We start from the raw sequence: 27217 nt of genomic DNA on the forward strand, positions 1-27217 counted from the left end.
AAACGGAATTTATGACATTTAACGGAGTTAGAAGTTAGCAGGGAGTTAGCTCGCTAGCTTCTATCTAAATACAATATAGCATGTCCTGGCTGCGGGGTTTTGGAAACAAATTAAAACGTACAGCTCTGTTATCACTTCCAACATAAATGAAGACAGAAAACTAAACAGCAGTGACGTTTGTAGGGTTACTGAAGTTGGGCTAGCTGGTATATAATGATGTGCTACGTGACCGCTAGCGACACAGCTATGTTAGCATAATATAAACAAGCTAACTTTTTTTCACTCGATAAAAGTTAACGTGAGTGTTCTCGGTGGTCAGGAACAAATGTAATCGCATGGCAGGATGCTGTAAAAGGACCAAACTTCAGCCAGGAGAACAACTGAGATAATCCATCCACAATACGAGGTTAGTCACTCATATACTGCTGCATGGGCTGGGCTGTAGTTACATCCAGGGGCGATTCTAGGATCAGAGCTTTGGGGGTGCTGAGCACCCAGAGAGCTGCCCAGCCAGGCAAGATCAACTTTACACATCACGATGAGACATCTTCCCTGTCTCTGTCAGTCCCTGCATCCTTAAATGTCTCCAGTTGTCCCGAGTTCTCTCTGTCTGTCTCCTTGGTGCATTTAAACCCCTGTTCCTCCCTGTCCTCATCGTCTGTTATCTTCGTCTCCGCTATCAGTCACCATAATTTTACCATCTCTGTGCAAGTCTGCAAATTTCTTTATTGAATCACAAGATTCTTAAATTCATCAGGTCTCTCTGTGCCTGGGTCCTCGTCACAAAACATGACATCACTGTTTTGTACATTTTAACAATTTAATCCCACATTTGTGAAAGAAAAGCAAAACACTTTTTTAAAAGTCTGTAACAAAACCATCAACTCTGATAAAGGTTATTTAAATGCTGCTAACGAAGAATGGATTGGAATAAAAAAATACATATGCTAACCTTCATTACTGGTTTATTAATAATGAATGATGCTCATAGTGAGTAAAAAGTAAACTGAGTGCATTTTTTGGACAGAGATTCACTTTTAATGTGTATGTATAATATAATACAGATACATAAAAAAACACTCCCAAAACAGAAGAAATTATTACAAATAAATTATTAGAAAATATTAATAAAAAAACTATAAAAATGTAGGCAACTTTGCCTGTGGTAGAATGTATACAATGCATGAAAAATCTTTACTGCAGATACTAATTTTGTGTTGTAAGATTTATGACTTTCATGCTTTGGTGCTTGGGAGAGCTTGACATTTTCTCAGGTGGTCCACACTGTAAAAAGTGTGAGAAACACTGATAAGTGTGTGTGTGCTTTTGGAAAACATTTAAAGCTGCTGTACAGAATCTTTGAAACAAGCTTAAAACATTTGTAGAAACAGAGCATCTGCTTCTCTTTACAGCTGCTCGCTCCACCAGGGCTGTTTGGCTCTTTCTGATAGTGAGCAAATGTGATGCACGTACTGCAGCAGTCATACAGACAACTGGACGGTCCAACGGTTGGCTGACCTATTACTGGCTGAGGTTTCAGTAGAGTTGTGGTTGAACCACATAAAAATATATCATTAATTTTAATCTCCCGATCAATGATAATGTTATGTTGGAATGTTGTTAAAGAGGGTCAAAATGTTTCAGCCCAGTTTGTTTAGCAGATTCTGTTTAGCAGCTTTAATACAGGGAGGACACAACTTCCAGACTGTGAGTAAAATCAGGTTTTCCTCTTTGTCAGTTTAACAGTTTCTGCCTGTCACTGCTGTCTGTCTGTTTGCTTACCTGGTTCTTCCTGACCTCGTACTTTCTCCTCACGTTCCCTCTTTGGACTGACAATCATACACAAATAGATTCAATTAGATGAAAAATTACATTAATATGAAAAAAATACTATTAAGATCACTAATGAAAAAGTCCTCTCAGTGTACTTTCAACCAAAAGGCAAATAACCAAACCACATGAACATCTAATAAAAGATAAATATTGAAACACTGATCCAACATTATTCCTGATTCAGATCATTTGATTTTACACTTTTACCTGAATGTGGCTCCTTTTTTTGAAAAAACTTTCTTATATCCATTATGAACCTGGCTGTCTCTGTGCACACACACACACACACACACACACACACACACACACACACACACACACACACACACACACACACACACACACACACACACACAACAGTTATAAGGTTAATGGGCATTCAGTCAGTTAGTATCCATTTCAAACAGGACAGTGGTAACAACAGCAGCTACGGACAATTATAAGTTTTAGATTTTAAATAGGCTGCATACATTTCAATGGGAGCAACAGGACAATGAAATGTTGCTGATTTGACTACAGAGCAGGACGGATTGTAGGGCAGCAAACATCGTCAGAAAACACGTTTTCAACACTGCAGGTTACCTGGTGTAATGTTTTTCAGCTAAAAAGAAACATGGTCTGACTCCTACCAACTATATAAAGAGTAACTGAAGGTTAAATGCAGCTAATATGTCCTGTTTTAAGCCAGGCTCTTACACCTCCGCTCAGCGGCGTCTCAGCCACCATCGCTCTGGCAGCAACAGCGCTAGAGCCAGAGCAGGGGAGAGCTGGAACAAACCATTTTGGGAGGGAGGAGGGGGGGTATCTATACTTTTGTTGTTAAAATGTTACGTCTCAACCAAGTACTGTATGGTTTTTATATTTTTAGTAGTGTGTCACACAAACAGCAAATATTGTCCAACAAAAGTAAAAAAAAAAGTAAGAAATCTGTGGGGGTGCTTTGATTTATTTTGGGGGTGCTTCAGCATGAACCCCCTGAGTTGGCAGAAATGTGGATTCCTCTCGAGGATTGCTTTGATAGCATTTATCCCAATTGCCATCGCCTTAGTATCCTCTGTGTGGGAAATCCGCTTCACCAAGCTCATGATGCGGGCGAGATCGCTCTCCCGGGACGAGCCCGCTGGGTCCAGGTTATGGTCGTGTCGTTCTGCCATGGCTGTGTGCAGGCAGGCAGAGAGGAAGGACCCAAAATGCAGGACTCACGGAGGCAAAAGTAAACTCAGAATAAATTGCTTGTTTGCAGACTGCTGATCAAACAGAAGACTAACTAAACTGGAAAATATAAACTAACAGGCAGGCAAAAATAGGTAACAGAACACACAGCGGAAACTGAGGGTGAGTAGACATTGACGAGGTGACAGAGAACAAAGGAAACACAGGGCAGTAATCAAGGGATGAGAGACAGGAGGGGAACACACCTGGGAGAAATCACAGCTGACGAGTCAGGGGAAACGTAAACTGAACACACCCACATGAGACAAGGACCCTCAGAATAAAACAGGCCCAGACAAGACACCATGGACAAACAGAGGGACATACGGGCAGAGAAGACTAAGCACAGTGTAACTCCCTCCAAGTGGAAAAACGGACACAAGGTGTTCTTGATTTTTACTGGCATTTATTGCACACAGGTGCCACCAACGATGCCGTGAGAACTGTACAAACAACATAAAATAATCAATTTCCACAGTAAATTGTTCTCATAGAGAATAAACAATAAAGCACATTATTAAACAACATAAAAACACTCACAATTTGACCTTTGCAAAATGTTAACAAATTACTACCATAAACTTGCCAGTTCTGTCACAAACAAACATCTTATTTTTCTACCACAACATATAAAATACAAATTACATACCTCATTGGTCGCATTAACTTGCAGGAAAACGCATCTTGCAGTGTCACTCCTTCCCACAGCTGGAAAACTTCGTTGCATGTGTCTACATAGCTCTACCACCAAGTGAGAGAGGATAGCATGCTAATTAATGGCTGTGTCCCAATTCAGGATCTGCACGCTTGAAGTACGCGCACTACATGTGTAAAAAGGAAAATGTACGAGCCATGAAAACTGTTTCTGATAAAATGAAGAGTAGACTGATGTATTAAATATTCCTATATTGGGTGAGAAAATCAGACCATGTCATAACTGCTGTAAGTCACACAGAATAGACATCAGAGCCTTAAACAGGCTGACGTCTGCTAAATGGGTCAAACTGGGCAGAAAGTCTACAAACACATAACATCCTTATAGAATATGATGTAACACTATAGATCAACTTAGCTCAGAATATATAAAGCATATAAACAATTACAGCAATATGATGCAACAAACACAGCAGCTACTGATCCAAAATACTCAAAGCTTCATAGAACTGAAACCAACATTTATTTTAGCTCCATTCTGCTGCTGATACAGACTTTAGGTTTCTGAACATTAAACTTGTTGCTGCCTTTCATAGTGTGTAACTTGAAGGCCCTGAGTACTCTGAGTACTTTCTCCCACACTGGAAACACTGGGATGATCACATTATGTGAACATTACCTAATAAGACTGATTCAGCACAGACAGTTATGTTAAACTTTCCTAGCAGTCCTTCACAAACAGGGAACAGTCTGTCTATTCTCTCCATCTGTCAGCTGCTGCTGGCTCTTCCTCCTCCTCTTCCTCACACACTGCTGAGTTTGTCCTGGTGGATCATCAGGGCTGCAAAGCCTCACAGATGATGTGCAGCAGTGTGTCCCTCAGTCTGTCCTCACTCTGGACACTTGCAGTCGTCACACATGGAAATCAAATGTGTGATAAGCTGCAGGATTCAAACACAAGTGTAACTTATAAACACATGTTCATACTTTTATTCCACAATCAGAGAGAAAGAAACAGAGAGAGAGTGCAGGACAGACAGACAGGTGACAGTCTCAGGTGTACACACTGCTACACAACAGCACCAGAGAAGCAGGATTTAGTGTTTGTGTTATTACGAGTGTAAACAAGAAGAGTCCCAGATGGTGCAGTGGACACATGTGTGACTGCTGTGATTAAAGCATCTTTCTTTCAGCTTAACGAGTGAACCGTCAGCTCGTTCACACACACGTTAAAGTCCGTTTGGCTCGACACCACCGAACAGAGGCAGCAATATAACACAGCTAACATTAACAGTGCAGTGAATCCTGCTTGTGCCGTGATGTTCAGGACTGCAAACCGAGCAGCATCACTGACTTTCAGCTTGTTGTGTTTGTGGATATATGACTGACTTTAATTATCCATAAAATCATCAGATTCTCTGTAAGATTAAGGTCGACTATTGAACGACGTATATTTTAAAGTAAAGGCTTTAAAACCAAGTTAGTACAAACGTCACTAATGTCACATGACTTTGCTGACATGTGGCCAACAGTAATGTTTTAATGTTCTTCATTATTAAACATTCGCTCATAAATAAGTGACGTCATATTCAGTACTTACTTTTGACAGTTCACTCTTCGGCTGCTCCCTTCTGCCGTATTTTGCGGCAAAATTATCCACACCTACCGCCGCGCTATGAATTGTGGGATATATGGGACCACGAAGCGTGCACCGGACCACGCTTGATATTTGAGGAAATCGACGACGCATTTGGAGTACATTTCGAATTGGGACAGCCGTCGTCGCATGGCGGTGACGTAATCGTACTTAAAATGCGTACTTCAAGCGTGCAGACCCTGAATTGACCCTGTGCACGAGAAAATGCTAACTTCCTGGTTTGAGACCGGATGTGGGGTTGTACATTTCCGGTAGCTTTACTTTGCGGTCAATCGCTACTGTGAAGATATCCTCCAACATCATGTCCAAAACTCGAAAACGGAAAGATGGCGTTAAGTTACAAAGAGCAGAAGGTGGGAACACTCACTGCTGTTGTGTCATAACAAATCTAATGATCAATTTTGACGTTTAAAGCGTTTAGATCGATCAGTTGTTTACATCACTCAACACAAGCAGAACTGCATCACTGCAGCAGAAGACACATCGTCCACATGCAGAAGCATCTCTGTGTAGTGACTGGTCTCATGATTTAAACAGGCAAATGTTCAGCATTCAAACTACAGGTGACGAATAGTCAAACCAGATGTTTCCCTGTTATGTCGATATCAGCTAGTCAAGTACACACCTACACAGCATGTTAACAAACCCTGAAAAAAGCCACACAAAAATGAATGATTGCTGGTAACGGTTTCTATACATTAATATGTACGAAGGGTATGTTGTGACTTACCTTCGAAATTACAGCGGTCCCTCGCTATAACGCGGTTCACCTTTCACCTCGCTGTTTCGCAGATTTTTTTAGTGCAAGTTTGCTTATTTTTTTACGGCACATTGTGTCCTGCGTCCTGATCGCTGCAGACGATCTCCTCCGTGACGTCTCTCCTGTACAGTACAGAATCGCTGCATCGATGCTAGCAGTGTGACTCTGCAGTGCAGTGCTGTATGTCCACGATGTCCACCAAACGTTTTGCACCGTCAAAAAACAAAATTGGCTCCTTGATTTCACCTCTCGCTGGTTATTTTTAGAACATAACACCCGCGATAAACGAGGGACAGCTGAGAAATATAACATTTGAATCCCTTTTCTCTTTTCCTCTGAGGCGCGGGGAAAAATATCGACAAGTCGATGAACATCATTTACAGATATATTGGGTAAATGCCCGAGACATCTATAGAAATGTAAATCGCCGCTTGATTCATTCATTTGCTTAACTTGTTTTGGACCGTAAACCAGGCGCGAATAGGACACCGGAAACAAAGCTCCCCACAGGAGTTTCCGCACCGGACGTAGCATATGCTAACGTGCACATAGTCAATAGGCCATCGGGAAAAACAGGATTTTGAAATAAAGACTAACTTTGAAAAAAGGTCATTTTGGAATAAAAACGGCTGGAAATAAATAAAATGCCTCAGGAATCTCTGTTATTGTGAAAAATAATGACCATGAAATAATATTTCACAATAATGAGCATTTTTTTCAAAATGCGTTCCATTATTTCACAATATCATTCTCACATTACATATCTGTGTCTTATTTATTCACATAGTTATTATGACTGAGCTGAAATTGTACTACAGTCTGCTGATGAACTTTGAGTGTTGAATTAAATGTCCTCCACAATCTGTATATGAATTGTCATTAAAACCACAGAGATTCTTACTTATAAAGGAAAGAAAAGTGTGACAATGCCCATCAACATATAGTGTGTATTTTTGAAACATTACAAAGTTACATGTAATTCTGGGTTCACCTGAATTACAGATTAGACTGGTGGACAAACGGAGATGTTGTGTACAACTGGTGACAGCATCAGTGACAGGGATGCCAAAAGGAAGAACAAATAAATCAGCAAGGCTGGAAGCAGAATTAGGAGGCGTCAGAGTCAGCGAGGGTCAGAGATCGATGAACAAATTGCCCACCTTCATGGATAATGCATCACCCTCAAAAGGATTCAAAATTTGGGCCATGAAGAACAGTTCAGGAAACCTATTTTATTGTTTCGTCTGTGAAACTGTATAAATGAAATGTAAATTATGTTAAAGACAAACACATTTGTAAGCCATAAGAAACAAACATGCTTTGCTTTATGCCTTCAAACATCTGTACAGACTTGATACAATATTTATTAACTGAATTTGCTGACATGTCTTACAAAGTGAGTATTTCTTTTACTGATGATATTTCAATGATATGTATTTTCTATGACTAAATAATGCTCAATCGAACACATGGCAATAACAGCAGATGTGGCAATTTTGTAATTTGTTGTTTAAATTTGATATTATTTTAGGCAGTATATTTTCTTAGCCTTTGTCATACTCTGTCAACACAGCAATCTCAGAAACCGTACCGTATATTTGGCTGTGGATCACAGGGTGAAGAGTGGCGATGGCCCAGATTCACAATCCAGTGAAATATCTGCGTCACCTCTTCGAGTTTTCCTGTAATCTGAGCTCAAAGATGAGGATATTAGAAGTACAGTACTGTATATTGGGTAAATTTTGTTGTTAATTTTCTCTGAATCATACAGTAATTTGGGCTGTGGATGACAGGGGGAAAAGTGGAGATGAACCAAAACTGGGAGTGGATTGTGAAGTAAAATAGTGTCAGGACACAAAAGACTGCGTTTTTTAAATACTTGTTGTTCCTAGAGTATTTAAAAGTAGAATGGGAGGCAGAGCCTTCAGTTTTCAGGCCCCTCTTCTGTGGAACCAGCTTCCAGTTTGGATTCAGGAGACAGACACTATCTCTACTTTCAAGATTAGGCTTCAAACTTTCCTTTTTGCTAAAGCATATAGTTAGGGCTGGACCAGGTGACCCTGAATCCTCCCTTAGTTATGCTGCAATAGACGTAGGCTGCCGGGGGATTCCCATGATGCATTGAGTTTTTCCTTTCCAGTCACCTTTCTCGCTCACTATGTGTTAACAGACCTCTCTGCATTGAATCATATCTGTTATTAACCTCTGTCTCTCTTCCACAGCATGTCTTTATCCTGTCTTCCTTCTCTCACCCCAACCAATCACAGCAGATGGCCCCGCCCCTCCCTGAGCCTGGTTCTGCCGGAGGTTTCTTCCTGTTAAAAGGGAGTTTTTCCTTCCCACTGTCGCCAAAGTGCTTGCTCATAGGGGGTCATATGACTGTTGGGTTTTTCTCTGTATCTATGAAGCGCCTTGAGGCGACTTTTGTTGTGATTTGGCGCTATATAAATAACATTGAATTGCATTTCTAAGCCAGTCGGCACCCATACCATAATAAAAAAATAAAAACTAATGACAGCATTTAAAATAAACAAAGATGAATAACATTTGACAATGCAATTGTAACATTATCAAAACTGATTTTTCAGATATGCAGTGTAGAAGATGCGGAGATTCAAATTTTTAACTTGGGTGTGTGTTTGAAATATGAAAATATTGGTTGACATCGTTGACATACTGTTATTAAAGATAGGAATATGTATGAAACGTAGATTCAAAAGCTCTATTAACAGAACTATAACCTGTTAGAATCTGACATTTATTTCAGATGTATTCTGTAACTGTTCACAGTGATGACAGAGTGTTTCCAAAAGTGCTCAGTCACAATTTTCAGAAGACTAACATGGAATTTTTGATTTATTTAAATACATAAACCTGTTGAAAGTAATAATTTACATTTTTGTCTTTGCAGGATCACAGTAATGTATAGATTTCTAGTACAGTCCAAGTTTGTCTATGAAAAAACACCAGCAAGCAGGGTATGTCCTACAACTATCGTATCACTGTGAATGACTAAGACTATAATCGAACTCTCTTCCTTAAACAACGAGAAACATGAAGTGTACTCAGGAGCAGATTCGAGCGCAGGCTCAGAGTGAAGTTAACAGAAAACGTTCTTTACATCATCATCATCATCATTTATTTATATAGCACTTTAAAAACACACCTGGTAGACCAAAGTGCTGTACAATAGAAATATAAATATAGTAATAAAATAGAAAAAACAGACAAGTATGTGTATGTGATGCAAAAGGTAAAATTAAAAACAAGGCTAGAATGTGTGAACGTTAACTTTGAGTTCTACAACTAGGAGCAAAATGCTTTGAACATGGACTACGGTAGTTCATACTCGAGGGAACAGTAACATGATCTGTGGCCGCTGGAGCTTGGCAAGTGAAACAGTGGTGTGAGAGTTGATGGTGGAGCGGCACTGTGACATTTTTGTGTTGTTACCTTACGTGTGCCGCTACGGGTCACCTTTTGTGTTTTTACGTATGGTGTGTTTATGGAAATGTATTTAAGATAAACGTAACTCAGGCCAGGTGTTTTTGGTCAGAACAAGCAAACCGTTTGTAAACTCTGCACTGTTATGATAAATGACATTGGATGAAGAGAAGCAAATAAAACTGATGAATACAAAAACAATCTTAACCGTACAACACAAGCATAGCTTGAGTTGTTACAAGTTTAATTCATAACAGTTACATTGCCTCATCCCTGCCATCAAACACTTCAGTGGCTTCAAGTGTAGACATAGCCTCTACAGGTACTGCATGAACAGAGAGGTAAGTACTAGAGCTTTGAGCAACGTGAGACCAATAACTAACATAGGTTAACAGATAATATGGCAAAGACTGGTTGTGAACGGTGGTCTTAAATACAGCTGGCTTGATTTGTCTCAGGTGGTGATCCTCAGAGGAGTGATGAAGTAGAGCAGGCACTGTGGAAAAATAGTTGTGACTCAACCAGACCATTACAAAGTATGGTCTGGAGGATTTTCAAGAACATTCTTAATGACTGTACACGGTGGCTGCTGATGGACGACGTTGGGCCAGATGTGCTACAGTTAGCGTTAAGGAGGTATGATCAAAGCAAGATCAAAAACATTTAACATTTAAACTTGCATAAAATGTTTAAGGGGAATATGGCCTGAAAATATAACATGAATTATCAATCAATCAAAGCTTTATTCGTCACATGCAGGTTGCCCTGCAGTGAAATGGGACCCCCCCCCCCCGACCTTACACATATAGCACAAACATTACATGGGTGAATCAGAGAAAAAAACATTGAAATGTACACTACAGTGGGGAAAGTACAAGAGGAAAAAAGAGACCCCTACTCATGCTGTGCTTCCATGGTAGGACAGCATGAGAACAGGAAACAAAAAACTCCTCTGCACAAAAGCACATAAATGTCCACAGCACAACATTGTGAAGACATGACAAGCCACAGGGGTGGGTGGGGGTGAGGAGTAATCCGAAGCGAACACAGCAGCCACCCTGCACAGCGCTACCATTCCAGCGCAGCACACAGCCCGCCGTGTTCCCCCGCAGGAAACAAGCATCGAAGGCGTTGGAAGGGGAGGGGGGATGAGTGAGTGCCTATCAGTGTAAGTGTATGTGTGTGCGTGTCCATAGTTCAGCGGAGACAGTGTCCTTCGCTCTATCAGGCTAAGTAAACAGTCCTCCAGCCAATCCAGGTGGCCTTCATGGGATGGGAAGAATAGCCGTAACACAGTCGTTATCAGGGAGTGATTGTTCGGCTCCAGCCTTGGGCCTGCAGCTGGCGCGTTATGGGGGTCCGCAATGTTCATGTTGATTTTGTTAATTTCCATGCGAGCAGCCCAGGAGAATTTTCAGGCTGCCCTAACACTCCGACACTGGCCTCTCGATCTCCCGTTGGAGAGTCGCGAGCCTCCCCATGATGGTATCAAACTTCTGTTCCATGGTGTTGTCGTTCTTTTGATTCTGAGACCTCACAGCTGCAGTGATCCATTTCACGATGTTTTCCAACTGTCGCTCAAGGGTCTCATTTTGAGCAGGCCTCTCTCTGATGTTTCCCCTCATACGCTCAATGGTGTTGTTTTGAGCCTTCACAGCCGATGCAAGCGTCTCCAAGGTGTTGACCATATTACGTTCGTTGTGAGAGGTCGCGCCTCGTTCCATTTCGATTCCAGCGGGCAGCCTTGGGGGGGTTTGAACAGCCGGTTCCGCTCTCTTATTTCTCCGATAAACCAGGGCTAAGCCAACTCCGATCAGCATGAACCCTGTTATCACGGTTCCGAATAGATAGATATCTTCAGCGTCCTCGATTGACAGTCCCGCCAGGCACACGACCCTCCAGTTCTGCCACCCGTCCATCGTGTACCCGGCAGGGAAAGTCCCTCCAGGGCACTCAGGCTCTCCCGAGCCCAGACTTCTCGTTGAGAAAAGGGTGTCAATAGCATTCAGAGACCAGTTGATCAAATCCATAATTCTCTTTTAGGTTTTAGAGAACGACCGTGTGAGGCTATTCCAGGGAAAGTAATGCACACAAGACAAGACAAGGACATAGAGGCTAAGCAGGAAAGATAAGGGTGAGGAGGAGAGGAGAAAGTGCGACCGCTTTCGCTGAGAGCTAAAGAAGAAGAGAATTAAGAAGTAATTTTTTGATATCTTTGAGGTTGGAGACAATGCAGAGAAGCCTTCGGTGGGCAAGAGGAAGACTGATCAATGTAACTGCAGCAGATCAACTTCTGCGTGACTTGGCTGAATTGATTCAGGAGGTCGAACTGTTTACTCAGCATGGCCAACATGGTAAGCACATATTGTGTCGATTCCTTGACTCATCAAAAGTGTGAAATAAATTATGACTCTGTCTTAACCTATTTTCCAAATACACCAAACGCTGATATATTTTCAGGCTGTTTTGGGTACCAGGCACCAGTGGTTTTCCACAGAGAGGTAGATCCCTTTACCTTATCACTCGGGAACAGCTTTCATTCCTGAAGTCATGTGGATTCACTGCACTTCAGAAGGCTGATATTTTGAATGTTTCACTTCGTACAATTCGAAGACGTCTGCGGTCAGTGACTTTTGAAACCAGTGTGACTTTCAGTTCTTTGTGACACACACTCACTGTTTATTCAAATGAAATGGTATTGTGAGATTGTAAAAATGAGTATATTTGAATGTGCACCACTAGTCAAGTAATGAAGTGTGTTGTTATGGCAGTGATAAAATACTCGTGTTTTTTTGTCTGATTTCAGACAGTATCATTTCACCTGCATCAATGTATGCGGAACTGACTGACAGTGCGCTGGATGAACATGTGCAGGACATTGTCGCTCGCAATGAACAAATTGGTCCTGAGGCTGTCAGAGCCTCCCTGCGAGTACGTGGACTACGTGTACAGCGAAGGAGGGTTCGAGCAAGCATGCTACGGATAAATCCTGGAGCAGCTGCCCTTAGAGCATTCTTGCGGAGACCAGAACAGAGAACATATCAGGTTGCAGGTCCAAACTCATTGTGGCACATTGATGGAAATCACAAGCTGATAAGGTAACCAACCACACGGATTTGTTGAACACCTATTTTGACCAAAGTGAAATTCAGCATTACATCAAATATAATTGTTGAACAGTAAGACACGTCCAATAGAGCCAGGCCCTGGGATGGGCAGCCCTCTAACACAACTGGTTATGTTTAAAGGGGAAGATCAGAGAACACAGAGAGCGCAAGCAACATACAGAGAAAAATTCAAACTTGACATGCAATAGTGCCATGTAAATCAATTAAGAGTGTGTTTTCCATTGTTTCAATAACAAAGCAGAAATATTTTTCTTCTTATGGACCACGGTTTTAGGTGGAGGGTAGTCATTCATGGGGCTATTGATGGATACAGTCATCTTGTGGTCTTCCTTCATGCCTCAAACAACAACCGTAGCAGTACCGTTTTGTCAAGTTTCATCAGAGCCGTGGTATCCTATGGTGTACCCTCGAGGGTCCGGACAGACAGAGGAGGGGAAAACAATGCTGTCTGCCTGATGATGAACATTTTCAGAGGCATTGATCGTGGAAGTGCCCTAAGAGGAAGGAGTACCCATAATCAGAGAATTGAGAGGCTCTGGGGTGATCTGTGGCGAGGAATGACCAATGTGTACTGTGATTTATTTCACCACCTGGAGGAGGAAGGCATCATTGACATTGACAATGAAATGCACCTTTGGGCTCTCCATTACATCTATCTCCCAAGGATCAACAGAGATTTGAAAGACTTCACTCAACAGTGGAACAATCATGGCTTGCGGACAGAGAGACACTTGAGCCCATTACAGATTTTTGTCCGAGGCAGCCTCCAGCAACAGGGCCGAGCCTCAACTGCCATGCAGGACATCTTTCAGACCAGAGCAGCTGCTGTTGATGGGACTGTTGGTGGGACGGCTGATGGTAGTGTGACAGCCACTGGGAGTGAGATCACTGCTGCTCAGGGCTTAAGTACTGATTCTGGTGGTGCTCATGGTACAGATGAGCTGGGATTGCTGGTCGACTGGCCTGAGATGATTACTGTGCCAGACATTGAATTTACTCTGGACGGACCGATGATGGAGCAAGTGGTAGAACTATTTAATCCACTAAGTGGCACCAGAGAGAGTCATGGTATTGAACTCATCACTGGCTTAATATACTTTCTGGACTCCACATATCACTGAGACAGTTCAATTAATGACTGAAACATAATAGCAGCAAGTGGAAAGACTTCAAAATATCTAGGTGACTGGATACATATAATGTGAAAAGTTATAATACGTGTTTACTATGTACCATTGAGTAGTGGAGATACAAGAACGAGCTGTGTGACACTGACAATAAAAAATGTTGAGTGATTTTTAAAGTATATAAGATGGAAGCTGTGAAGTGGAAAGTATACAACTGAAGCTGAATCTCGATAAAGTGAACTTGATTAATCTAAAAGTTACAGCTGTTGATATTGATAAATACAACTATAAAGCAGTGACAGTAAATAATTAACAAATAAAAAACTGTATAGAAGGTCTTGAAGTGACTCAGTATAGTGCAGTACAGCGTTCCCCAACCCCCGGGCCTCGGACCGGCACCGGTCCGTGAGTCGTTTGGTACCGGGCCGCGAGAGTTGAGGCCCAGGTGTGAAATGTCTGGTTTTCAGGGTTTTTATCGGTTTTCAGCTTTATTTTGTTATTGTTTTTATCTTTAACTCGGTTTTCCTGGGTCTTTTCACGTGCGTCATGAATAAATTTTCTTTTTTTCGGTACCGGTACTGGTTTTATTTTGTTGCATTTATCCGCGACACCTTAAAGGCCGGTCCGTGAAAATATTGTCGGGCATAAACCGGTCCGTGGCACAAAAAAGGTTGGAGACCGCTGCTGTAGTAGTTAAATATAAAGTGGTTTAGCGTGTGTTTGATGTTGTGACAGTTCACAGCGAGCAGATTATGCTTTGTACAAACATAGTTCTGAAAATACTGGACTCCAGTGTAAAATGTGAATTCTAAAAGAGCAAACAGTGATTTGCAAATGTCAATGGCAAAGTTTATTCACAGCAGAACATAGAAAACATGTCAAATGTTTACACCGAGACTACGTCGTTAAAAATAAGTCCATTTTAATTTGATGGCAGCAATATGTTTCAAAACAGTTGGGATGGGGCAAGAGAAGGCTGGAAAAAGTGGTACTAAAAAGAAACAGCTGCAGGGATATTTTAAAAGTAACAGGTCAGTTACGTGATTTTAAAAGAGCATCTTAGAGAAGCAGAGTTGCTCTGGAGTAAATGTGGGCAGAGGTTGATCAATCTGCAAAAAAACTCCATTAACAAATTGTGCAACAATTTCAGAATAATGTTCCCAAGTGTAAAGTTGTAAAAACTTAAAATATTCCATCCTCTAGAGGCATAAAAGTATATTTTATCAAAAGATTCAGTGACTGGAGAAATCTCTTTGCAGAAACAATGAGGCTAAAAGCCACGATGTCAGTGATCTTCAAACGCTCATAGGAAAGTTATCATCATGGAGCATTAAACAGACACGATTCTGTCATGGAAACCAGTGCATTTCCTGAGAAGTACCTGGTGAGGTGGATTGAGATGAATGTATGTTTGGGGAGTGTGATTGTGTGTACAGTGTCTATTTGTGCCTGTCTCCACGTCGGGTGAGTGCCGAGTATTTGTTTATGTCTATATGGAGGTGGGAATGCATGTTTGCGTCTGTGTGTGCCTGTTCGTCTGTGTCTATATGTCGGGTCTTAGACTCCACCTCTCTGGGAAGGTCTCAGGCTCTCCGAGGTATGGAGGCCTATCTCCCTCACCACACTTCCTCCCGGTGGCTGATGCCCTCAGACTTGGTGTGTTGGTGGTTCTTTGTGTCTGGGGCTGGGCACCATGTATGTACTGACTCACTCCTGGTGGCCGATTGGCGGGGTCTGTTGCCTGTGGCTCAGCTGGGCCCCTTCCGGGGTGTGGGGGGCCCTCTGTGCCTGGAGCTCGGTTCACTCTGGCACAGCTGGCTGCCCGCAGAGCCCACGGCACGTCACTGCAACCCCCTCTGGCCTCTGCTCCGTGGCTGCTGGGTGACCCCTCGTTTGGGGCTCTCCTCAGCTCCTCCCAGGAGGGTGGCACAGATGTCCCTCTGATGGTCCTCCTTGGGTCCTCGTACTCTGGGGCCTCTGGATGTCTGGGGCCTGGATCTCCTCCATACCATACGAGTTACACTGATCTCCACTAAATCCATCTTCTGGTAGCATCTTCATAACACTGTTATTAAGCGAGATGAACTCTTCACCCAGCTTGCAGAAACTTTGCAGTGTTTCTGACCCTAGTTTATCAGCATGCTCTTCACTATTTGTCATGTTGTCTTTGGCTCCCTCTTTTGGTCAACCACATGTGGTGTGCCATATGCTGCATCTTTAAGCTCAGCAATTATTCCAAATTAACTTTCAAGCACTCACGAGAAGCTTCTGTAACTCAGTAAACTTGAATAAATCTTCTTCAGTAGCTTTCCTCAGCATCTTCTCAAATGATCAAGTAAATGATTGAACTTCAAAGTGCCACAGGGAAGCAGTACGAACAGGAGTGTGCTCCTTATAGCTCCGTTAGCATAGCTAGCTTCATTATTAGAATGTTTGCATGATGGTTTATAATTTCTCATCATCAAGCACCTTCATCTGATTCTTGGAAAAGTATGGGACACGTGCAAAACCGTGAATTTTCACAAGAAAATCTTTACCTAGAAAAATGCAAATACAAATCTTATTTTTTCAACTTCTTCATCTTCTTTCCACCAAACACAGCTAGCGCATTCAAAAACGTTACTGGTCCGTGCTCTTGTGATCATTCTATCTTTTCAGTGTTTCTTCTAATAAGAAAATGAGATATTATGTAGGTCTGTAAGGATGACGCGAGAGCTCGTCACATTTTACTCCAACTTTAATCTCAGTTTAGATTAGGTCCACCACAATATTATGATAAGAATCCTGCTTGAGAGGAAGTAAAGCTTTCAAAACAAAACTCTAAATTTCACAGTAATGCTAACTTAAACTGACGTCAACCTCACCTACTGATCATGAAAGAGAATTAAAGACAATCTACATCAGAAAATATTCAGAATCACCAAAGTAAGAAAAGGTGAATCATATTCTGGCTCAATATGAACGTATTTTTACATTTGAGCAAAAACAGAAACTAGGCTCCTTCATTCTGGACCCACATCGTGGGTAAACCACATGACCTCCAAACAGGCCAAAATGTCACCGCCTGTGTTCATGTGGAAAAAAACGCTGTGTGCACACGTGAGGGCGAAACCATGAAGATCCAAAACAGGAACCAAAGCGATCCTGCTCCACTTCAGACACCTGTACCTGCTGAGCGGTTGCCAGGTTCGTGACCCTGACCAAGCCCGACTGTGACCACGATCGCATCAGGGTTGTTCCAGGCTCAGTGATGACTGCGTGTGACACAATCGGCCTGCAATGGCTCCTCCTTTCGCCCTCGGGGTGTAGCGCTCCATTCTGCTTCTCTCTCGCCCTCCATTAAGATTATAGTTAATGCAAAACATGTCTGAACTAGCCATTTTCTGCTCTTGGAAAGCTAACCAGCTCCTCAGATGCCAGGACCGCCCCACTGGACCTCCACTGGTGTTGAAATGTAATGTGTGTCACACACGCTACACTTACGTTGAGTCAAAAGTAGAACATGTGCAGCTTAGAAAGCTTATGTTGATTTAAGTGTGTCAGAGCTGATGACTGCCACAGAGGTTTCTGAGGTTGTGGTATTTAAATAATCTACGTGTCTCGCACACGTGGGTTAAACAAGGAAGTTAAACAAAGTAATTTAAGAATTTAATTGAAGAATAAATATAAGCAATACATATTTGATTAGTATAAAAATGGAAGAGATTAATTAATCTGCCCCTCTGGCCACTGGTGTTGGCCAGAGGGGCCGATGGCGCGATATGGCAGCCTGGCTTCTGTCAGTCTGCCCCAGGGCAGCTGTGGCTACAACTGTAGCTGCCTCCACCAGTGTGTGAGAGTGAATGAATAGTGGTATTGTAAAGCGCTTTGGGTGCCTTGAAAAGCGCTATATAAATGCAATCCATTATTATTATTATTATTAAATAATATATAATTAATGTTATCTGCTGATTCACATGAGTATATAGCTGTGCTATTGTATAGAATGAGAATCTTAATATCTTGACAATATGAGAGAATGTATGTGTGGTGTATATATAGAAGAAATTGCAGGTAAACTTAGGGCCAGGGCTGCGTGAGCCACTGATTCTTTCTGCTCTCCTGCGAACACCTTTGTTTTTACTTACTTTACTTTTTGTTCCCAAATCAGTAAAATAAGACTTAATATGGCAGTCCATTACATTCTAATCTTGGAACATGCACTTATACACAGTACACATGTACAGTCTTTGCATGCAGCTTCCACACCAGCACTTCTTTGTGTTTGGCTGGAGTGAGTGTGATGTCACAACACCTGTGCAGTAAACATGTTTTATTCCAGCTTCCACATTTGGCGTCACTCTGTTCTTTCCATCAAGGCTCAGCTGGGGTGTACTACGGAGCAGTGGATGGGTTAGCAGGTTATGTTGAGCTTATAGAGTATACATGTCGACCCCGAGTGCATACGTGCCACGGCTCCATTTGAACCTTTTACACTGGCCGAATATTAATAATGTCTCCTCAGAAAACTTCATCTCACATTAGTCTCGACTACTTTACAGCGCTGGTGTTGCCTTTTATGTTTATAGGATTTACAGATTTCCTCTGACGTGTTTGTCGTCTTACCCGTCATCTCCGACGGGGATTAGTCGAGCTAGCTCATGCTAACAGAGCCTGGCCGTTTTCAACTTTCTTTGAAGTACACCACTCATGACAAAACAAGAAACACAATGAAAGAAGTACAAAGCCTTTATTCTTATGTACAAATGCTAATAGCTAGATTGTTGTATGAGCTTATAGTTCTAATTTTGGGTTCAATCTGAGGTTACACGGGCCCAAACCAAACATGCATGGGTCCAACCTCACAATATTCAATGATTAACTGAATACTAACAAAATCTCAAATGAGATAAAACTCATTTCAAAGCTGCCTTTAACTAAAGATTTATGGATGGACACATTGTAACCTTAGAATGATACAACAGGGAGCATGTTGAGGTTCCAAATGGTTTGAGATCAGATTTGTTCCATTTAAATCACAAAGTGACTCTGAGTTATGACTTTAAGAAGTTGTTACATCGGATATCTGCATTTAGTCAAGTCAGATGACTTTTTTTTCATTATTTAGACAACTTCTTTAATTAATTGAGCTCAAACTCAACTCTCATGTCAACATCGTCACCTTCAGTAGTAAGCAGGGTCAGTTTATAACGACCATTTTTTTCATCCACAACTCCAAGAGCTTTGTTGGGATCTTCTGAGAACACAAACTTAAACCTGTTAGTTCCATTAAGTTTCATCTTGTAGAACAAAGCCTCGTGAGTCGTTCCAGGGATGTCTGTGGGGGGCGTCTATGGACAGACATAAGGAGAAAAAGAGTAACAATCACTGTGTCATCCTGACGCACTGCAGATCAAGTATAGTGGCCCTTTCACACGTGGAGATTAAACTGTTGTTTAATAAGCAGAATTAAGGAGTCTAGTGATGGTGTCAAACAGGAACGATGACAATCAATGTTAATTAAACTAGCAGAATGAGATGATTTTTCTCATTTTAAGAGCTGGTTCAAATTTATTAATTAAACTGTATTCATTTTTAAAAACATAAAAAATAAAAGCTTTTTTGTGGGCCAGTAAAAATACACACTTACTGATATACTGGTTTCTTATTAATATCTAAACCAGTGGTCTCCAACCCACGGACCGCGGACCGGTCCATGAGTCATTTGGTACTGGACCGCGAGACCTGAAGCTCGGGGTCTTTTCCTGTGTGTTATGAATAAATCTTCTTTTTGGTACTGGTTTTATTTTGTTGTATTTATCTGCAACACCTTAAAGGCCGGTCCGTGAAAATATTGTTGGACATAAACTGGTCTGTGGCACAAAAAAGGTTGGAGACCGCTGCACTAAAACCAACTCTGAATGACTTTTCTTGTACTTACCATTGGTACAGCTTGAATTTTGTGCTCCTTACAACATACCACCATTGTCTGGTCATTCTTTAGGGTATATATCATGACTGGCATCTTTTCCTTAGTGCCATCTTTTCCTTGAGTAGAGCTCCGATAGGTCCAGATGCAGAGTTTCTTCTCTGAAGAGGAAACAAGGACAAGCAAGAGCAGCATGTCATTCAGCTATGTCTTGTTTTAAAGAACAAAGGTGATGATATCCTGCTGTTCTGTTCGTCTATATGTGTCAGTTTGTTCTGTGTGCAAAACAGGACCAAACTGCAGCGCTCCACAAACTTATTTGTTCAGCTTTTAATGGGCCGACCAATTTAAAATCCTGGGGTCACGTTTTGACAGGCAGCAGCTGTAGTGACTGCAGATTTGGACATATGGTATTATTATATCTATTATATTTGGGACTCACATTAACACTAAACTTAGCTACATGTTAGGGTTGAAATTCCACCACATTGAGAGAGACTCACTGCAGAGGCAGCTGGTCATGTTGCTGGTTGCTGTAATCATTTCTAATGTGAATCCCGCTCCACAGTGTAGACCTCTGCAGTCGTTCTACAAATGCATTGTTCACTTAAAGGTACAGTCAGTGGTCTTTACTTCCATCCACTTAAACAATTCAGGGTCGCAGGGAGCTGGAGCCTCTCCCAGCTGCCACAGGGTGAGAGGCAGGGTACCCCCTGGACAGGTCACCAGTGTGTCACAGAGCTAACACAGAGACACACAACCACTCACATATAGGTGTGAATAATCGTTTAACCTAACCCCACTAATTGCAGGTCTTTGACTGCGGGAGGAAGCCGGAGTACCGAAGAGATCCCACACAGAAACGGGAGATCATGCAAACTCCACATAGAAAGGCCCTGGCTAAAGAGTGGATTCAAACCCAGGACCTTCTTGCTGTGAGGCGACACTGCTAACCACCGTGCTGACCCTTTTTTTTTTTACTTTATTAACAGTTATGCTGCGATAGGTGTAGGCTGCTGGGCGATTGCATGATGCATCGAGTACTTCTTCTTCAGTCACCTTTCTCACTCACTATGTGTTTATACATCTCTGTGCATTAAGTCATTAGCGACTTACATTACTGAATGAACAAGAAACGCTCATCACGGGAGATCGTGCATCACGGGAAGCCCCAGCAGCCGAGGCCTATTGCAATGTAATTAAGGGAGGATTTGGGGTCACCTGATCCAGCCCTGCCTGACTAAGCAGCCCAAAACATGACTGAGCATCCGAGTCGGAGCAGACAAATGTCCATCAACATGCGTCAACAGCTTTATTCTCTCAGCAAGTTGCTTTATTCTTAAAAAATTTCAACAATTACAATGTTGAAGAAGCTAGCGCACAAGCTCTTTTTTTTTTTGGAATACTTTATTGATATTGATTATTGGCCACCTGGGGAGCAGTGTGTAGGGACAGTACCTTTGTTCAGGGGTATCGAACCCCTGCCCTTCTGATCATGGGGCCACCACTCTACCTACTGAGCCTGCCAAGTTCAACCAAACTGAGCTGAAAAGTCAGTAACCATAACAACAAGAACTCTGTCTTACCCAGAGGTGGGTAGTAACGAGTTACATTTACTTGAGTAAGTTTTTGCAAAAAATGTACTTTTAAAGTACCTTTTTTGCACGATACTCTTTACTTTTACTTGAGTACATTTATAAAGAAGAAACGGTACTTTTACTCCGCTACATTTGCAAAATTCGACTTGTTACTTTAATGACGCTACAGTTCAATGCACATGCAAACAGCTCGTCTCTACTGCTTTAACTGTTAAAACAGAAGCAATACTGCGGCTGGCAGGGTTTATTATGTGAAGCAGCAGCTTGTTTAGTTTAAACAGTCTGCATTAAGCTGGGCAAACACTGCGATTTCTTTCAGTCACGTTATTCAGCTCCTGCTCAAACTGTACAATTAAATCTCAGGGATTAGAAGTTCATAGGTCACGATGCAGGTCTCACACTATACGGCCTGATGCTCTGATGCGACCTGAGTGCTCACACTGTGCGTCCATAACATGAAGCTTATCATACAAAATCTGTCCCTCGCTCTCCCTCTCTGTCTTTCACTCACACAGACACACACCGTCAACTTTGCTAAATTACTAATGACAAACATTGACCAGGCAGCTGTGATTGAGCAGCATCCAGCTCTTTTCATGGTTGTTGTAGTCGTGAAAATTTTGTAAATGGTAAATGGACTGATTCTTATACAGCGCTTTTCTACTCTCCCGGAGTACTCAAAGCGCTCTATACAACATGCCTCATTCACCCATTCGCACACACTCATACAAGCACTTCCAAACACAAGTGCAAGCTAAACTACATTCACACACATTCATACTCCGATGAACGCATCAGAGGGCAACTTAGGGTTAGTATCTTGCCCAAGGATATTTGGCATGCAGACTGGGGAAGCCAAGAATCGAACCACCAACCATCCGATCAGTAGCTGATCTGCTCTACCACCTGAGCCGCAGCCACCCCAGGTGGCTTTGTGAGGCCACATTGAAAAGCCTCGGATACGGAAGCATAGAGCTGCTACCGAGGCAAAAGAAAATTAGAGCTATATCACGTTATAACATGAAAAGTATATTATTATAGTATATTATTGTTCTAACAAAAGTTTATTGTTCTAACACTATACCTTTCACATTTGAACAATATAATATCAGGTTATTACAATATACAGAATTATCACGTTCGTACAATATAAATATTATAGAGGCTACATCGCAGCTCCAGTCGCGCTTCCATCACCGTCTTTCGTCTTTTCCCAGAGTAACAGCCAAACAGGAGGATCTATTGGCGAGCACTGCTTAGCCTTGCACGCGTTCTTATTTTAAACTTAATCTGGAATTCATTGCAAACTGTTTGTGCGGGACATGAATGACAGGATTTTGTTTTTCTACAAAAACATCTCCAGTGTGATTGAATCTTCTTGCCAAACATCTGCAGCTTGGCAGTGTATACAGCACTATAATGACCAGAGCTAATTCTTTTGAAAACCTTACATCTTTCCACAGGTTTCAACTTCATCAGACATCACCTAGACTCAGAGCTGGATGAGGCCAGCACAAACAGCAGCCTAACCGACTAAGATGATGGATCCATGGGGTCAGGAAAGCCAGAAGCAGGGCTGGAGAGGTACCTTTCATGTCCATTCACTGGAGGTGTGGATCTATTGCATGGCGTTCCTCACATCAAGAAGCTGTCGATCAAAATCAATACAGCTCTTCCTGCATCAGGAGCTTGTGAAGGAATCTTAGTCATGCAGGACTCCTGTTCACTGCTGAACAGTTGAGAGCAAACTGCTGCTGAAGCTGAACCATCACCTCACTGAGTGAAGAAATGGCACATTTTTGCTAAATATGCAGAAACAGATGCACACCCATACAACTTATGGTAACCTGAGCTGCCTTGTATGAACATATGCTGAAGATGCCTCGTTCTGTTTTCTCTGAGGCTGCTGTGCCATTTGGAGCAAAGATGAATATAAAGTTTACAGCATATCTTTTCACTGGAAATAGTTTGCACTGTTTATATATTTATATTATTTACTGCAGGTGTTGGTGAAAAAAGCTTTATGTTGTGAAAAACTGAAATCTGGAAATTAGAATTGCTGTGCCTTATTTTGATGTTTTTACATATATTCCTGTTGAAAATAGTAAAATTTGTATATTTATTTATTTTTGTTTGTCTGATAGCATTTATTTATAAAATAAATCGGACATTTCAAACAATTACTCGCTACTTGAGCAGTCTTTTCACCAAGTACTTTTTTACTCTTACTTGAGTAACTTTTTTGACGACTACTTTTCAGTTTTACTTGAGTAATAATATTTTAAAGTAACTTGAGTACAATTTTTGGATACTCAACCCACCTCTGGTCTTACCACAGCAGGTCTGGAGCACGAATGTGTCTTCTTGGTTTAAAATCAGGTATCCAGCACCGTTCTTGCTCTCAATGGACCAATGATACTCTCCTGACTTTCTGAAATTATCCTCCTCAAAATCTGTATTTTTGAGAGAACAACACGACGATGAGCTTCACATCACGCCTCACAATACTACTCTGCTATCATATTCTAAAATGAAATTAAAAAAGAGAAATATTAAAATCCTTTACCCGGTGAAGCCACTTTTAGATTTTCAGAGGACGCGTTCACATTTTGAAAAAAAGACAATAGAAATAAAATTTAAATAATTGTATAATTAACCTATAATAATGACATGATTAAATGTACAGACTGCGCAACTACTGAGAAAGTATAAAATGCCTTTTACCTTCAAAGTAGAAGGAATCCTCAGCTGTATCCAAAAACTCAACATTGATGCAGCTGCTGGACGCCATCAGGTAGACTAACACAAACACAGTCCTTTGTTGGTTAATGAATACGGTGCACAGTAAATCCACACATGATTTTTGAGTCTGTGTCTTATTTCATTTTAGCAGAAAACTTGGGTCCAGTTTTTCTAAGTTAAACACATTTATAACCAAAGCCACTTGTGCTGAACGCAGTGTACAGCTGTCTACACACAAGAACCAAATATCCATGCACATTATTACTTCAGTGGACCTCGCTCTTATTTTGAAAATTCATTCAATGACCAGCTGGCGCTCTGGACTGCAACTGTAGAAGTGTCGATTTCTGGAGATCACAGATGAGGGACACTCTGTCCAAAACCTGCAGCAGGTGGAGAATCTGCTGCTGTGCTGAGCTTATTAAGTAGCCAAGCAGAACAGGGTGTGCTATGATCAGCTGCAGTCCAAAAACAATGCAAACTGTCCACCGCAGTCTGTCAGGGTTTCTCTGCTGGGAACACATTCAGATGATTCCTCGGGCTCGTCGTGAACAAACCCCGAGGAGAAGATAAAGGCGTGTTTACAAGCCTGTTATGCCGAGCCCGATGACCCATAATGCCACACAAAAGTTCCCCCATAAAGTCAGCTTTCAGCAAACTTCAGTCTGTTTAGGATTCGTTCCTTCGGGTCAGTGTTATAACCCTCCGCCCCCCAAAAATGCTTTTTTATTCGACATGTGTGTGAATGTTTCGTGGTCCGCCATTAACCTCAGCTGATAGTCCGAATTTAGACAGCGAAAGCTTCGTGACGTTCCTGTTTATCGGTCACGGAGCTCGGAGTAAAAAAACACTAATAGCATGCATATTTACGTTTCGCCACGACTGTGACCGGACGCCTTCCAGTCACGTTTGCAGCTTCAACCATAAATAGAACCATCACATACCTTTGGAGATGCTTTGAAAACCTGCAGAAGTTGTCTTTGTCCTCGGAAGGTCTGCGCTTACTTCCCTTTGAATGGCAGAGAAATGAGCCCGTTTGTAGGAGGAGAAAGCTGCACCTCACCCCGTTACTGTGCCTTCATATGTTTCTTTCCCTCAACGTGTTACAGCGTCACACTTTCTCTCTCTCTCTGTGTGTGTGTGTGTGTGTGTGTGTGATTCCTCCCATACGATATTTATGTTCTACTCTCGATTCTCATATTAAAATATCCATATTTTGGTAATTTGGGGTAAATTTGTAGTTTATGATTAACAGGAACACAGGGGAAAGTAACTATATTATCCAAACAGTTCGTAGGGACTGCTACCCTCCGACTGTAATACTGATATAAATGAGCCACGGCTCATTATTACTGTTAACGATAAAGACGCGTGGTAAGGTTGTAGAGAGCACTCAAAGCTGATATATAGGCTGAGTATCAACTTATGCCAGTGTGAATGTTATCTATATGCAGTAAAACTGCCATTACAGGTTTTACAAAATAAAAATCCAACTCAAAAATATTTCTGTATTTTTTTTCAATCTGTCACATTTGTTTTGATTGTTAATTGAATATTTTAAAATGTAGTTATTGACTTTTCAGGTTTTAATTTCTTGTGTGATTATTCTTCATAATTAAACAAGAACAAGTAGTCTGATGTGTTGTATTCATTATGAAGATATAATTAGTGTGAATGCTTTTCAAGCATTCACAGTATTGTTCTTCTAATTTGATACACTGCTCTTGATTTTGATTTTCCAAACACAGGTTTTTATACAAAACACTGATATCGGATCAGTATCGTCCATACCAGGGTGAATTTTACTTGGTATCAGATCCGAGTGAAGATATTGCAGGTCATTAGTGTGCATGTGTGTGGCAGTGAGATGGGGACTTTCAAGTCAGGCGGAAGAAAAAAAGGAAACAGTCAAACCCGACTTAATGAACTACAAACCCTGTTTTCTCTAAAATATAAATATTTTAATTTTCTCAAGCCGGACAGATAAAGTTAACATAGTTATGAGCTAATGTAATTGCTGGATAGTTTGTGTGGACACAGACTGAATGAACAATGCTGTGAAAAGTCTGGGGTCACCCCCGTGTTTCTGTATGTTTTGCTAACAAGAGTTTCTTGTGGACCAGTTCTCCAGGCTTCCTGAAGGTCACTCTGAGGTCACCTTTCGTTTAAATATCTGGTGCCTTTTCACTCATTGTCAGTCCAGTACCTGACTAGGGATGGGTACCGATATCCGGTGCCATTATGGCCAGACCGAAAAGCAGCGCACATTTTTTTTTCCTGAGATGTCATAAACTTTGGATTCTAGCCAATCATTTTACCTTTCCGAGGATAGTAGGCGGGCCCAGGTACGTACGTTCTTTTAGAGCAGAGCTACAGATTAAAAATGCCCAAGGCGAAGCGGTCAAAAGTCTGGCTGTACTTCACAGCAAAAGATGCAAACTCAGCAGCAACAAGTGCTTTAAGCTGATACTGTGATACTGTCAAAGGAGGTAACACCAAGAATCTGATGAAACACCTGGCGACGCATAGCGTTTTTTTAAAAGCTGAGAAATGCGCCGTATTTGATAGCTTGCTGCGAGACCTCACACCGAGCACATCTACTGCAGGTGTGGTAGATCTCCATTAGCGAGTTAGTGCGGATCACCCCATGCGTGGGGCTGGACGGTGCTTATCATTTTGCAGAAAAAAAGAGACTGCTAAAAATAAAAACATAAGAGGTTTTTGGACAAAGTTTGTGTTCTCCATTCTTTAAGCACCGGCACCGTTTCAACCTGACCACCTCCACACTTCATGCTTTCTCCTGTTCTCTCTCCTATCTGTGGGAATGAGGCTGTGAATGCAGATAAACCGGTCTCTTGGGGGTGGTCTTACTAAATCCTTGCTTGGTGCATCTGTTTTCTGTGAGTAATCAATGCAATAGTTAAACTAGTCTCTAGCACCATTCCTTGACACATTGTTGTCAAACACCTGAGAACCTGGCTACCTCATACACCACAGCCACTCACTTACCTGCTCCAGAGACTTTTATATTGAAAACCTAAATCCAGTGGAGGTGATCTTCTTACCTAAAGAATACCTGTGCTCCTAACCTCCATCTGCTTTTTTATCCATATCATAGAGACTGACCTAAATTAGCATCTGAGTTGAACCTTGT

At 41.7% G+C, this 27217-nt stretch overlaps 2 protein-coding genes across 3 annotated transcripts; one reads left to right on the top strand and one right to left on the bottom strand.

Moving 5' to 3' along the window:
* The first annotated feature begins 12484 nt into the window (after window positions 1-12484).
* On the top strand, window positions 12485-13950 carry LOC146693191 (uncharacterized). Its single transcript, XM_085478769.1, has 2 exons — window positions 12485-12658; window positions 12963-13950. The coding sequence occupies exons 1-2, from the start codon at window positions 12534-12536 to the stop codon at window positions 13807-13809; spliced, it is 972 nt and encodes a 323-aa protein (XP_085334895.1). The 5' UTR covers window positions 12485-12533; the 3' UTR covers window positions 13810-13950.
* Window positions 13951-18525: 4575 nt separating this feature from the next.
* On the bottom strand, window positions 18526-25180 carry LOC146693192 (uncharacterized). 2 transcript variants are annotated; one of them, XM_085478979.1, is made up of 6 exons: window positions 25008-25180; window positions 24046-24120; window positions 23888-23899; window positions 23655-23774; window positions 19736-19884; window positions 18526-19145 (listed from the first exon to the last, which is right to left on the bottom strand). In XM_085478979.1, exons 2-6 carry the CDS (start codon window positions 24110-24112, stop codon window positions 18936-18938), a joined length of 558 nt encoding a protein of 185 aa, XP_085335105.1. In that variant the 5' UTR covers window positions 24113-24120; window positions 25008-25180; the 3' UTR covers window positions 18526-18935. The 2 variants fall into 2 exon arrangements, with proteins under 2 accessions (XP_085335105.1, XP_085335104.1); XM_085478978.1 differs by having other exon boundaries at window positions 23643-23774.
* Window positions 25181-27217: the final 2037 nt, after the last annotated feature.

The sequence above is a fragment of the Copadichromis virginalis genome, linkage group LG14, assembly GCF_057382275.1.
Source record: "Copadichromis virginalis isolate Kocher_CV1m ecotype Utaka linkage group LG14, C_Virginalis_male_GT1.1, whole genome shotgun sequence".
NCBI classification, from domain to species: Eukaryota; Metazoa; Chordata; class Actinopteri; order Cichliformes; family Cichlidae; genus Copadichromis; species Copadichromis virginalis.

What these genes read in the sequence shown, in the direction of transcription:
- LOC146693191 (XM_085478769.1), top strand. Translation starts at nt 12,534, where the DNA reads ATGCTACGGATAAATCCTGGAGCAGCTGCCCTTAGAGCATTCTTGCGG. An exon ending in GGAAATCACAAGCTGATAAG is followed by an intron (nt 12,659 to 12,962) that starts GTAACCAACCAC and finishes CCACGGTTTTAG; the next exon opens with GTGGAGGGTAGTCATTCATG.
- LOC146693192 (XM_085478978.1), bottom strand. Translation starts at nt 24,112, where the DNA reads ATGGCGTCCAGCAGCTGCATCAATGTTGAGTTTTTGGATACAGCTGAG. An exon ending in CTGCTGTGGTAAGACCAGAG is followed by an intron (nt 19,885 to 23,642) that starts GTGGGTTGAGTA and finishes TTTCCTCTTCAG; the next exon opens with AGAAGAAACTCTGCATCTGG. An exon ending in AAATTCAAGCTGTACCAATG is followed by an intron (nt 19,146 to 19,735) that starts GTAAGTACAAGA and finishes GTCTGTCCATAG; the next exon opens with ACGCCCCCCACAGACATCCC.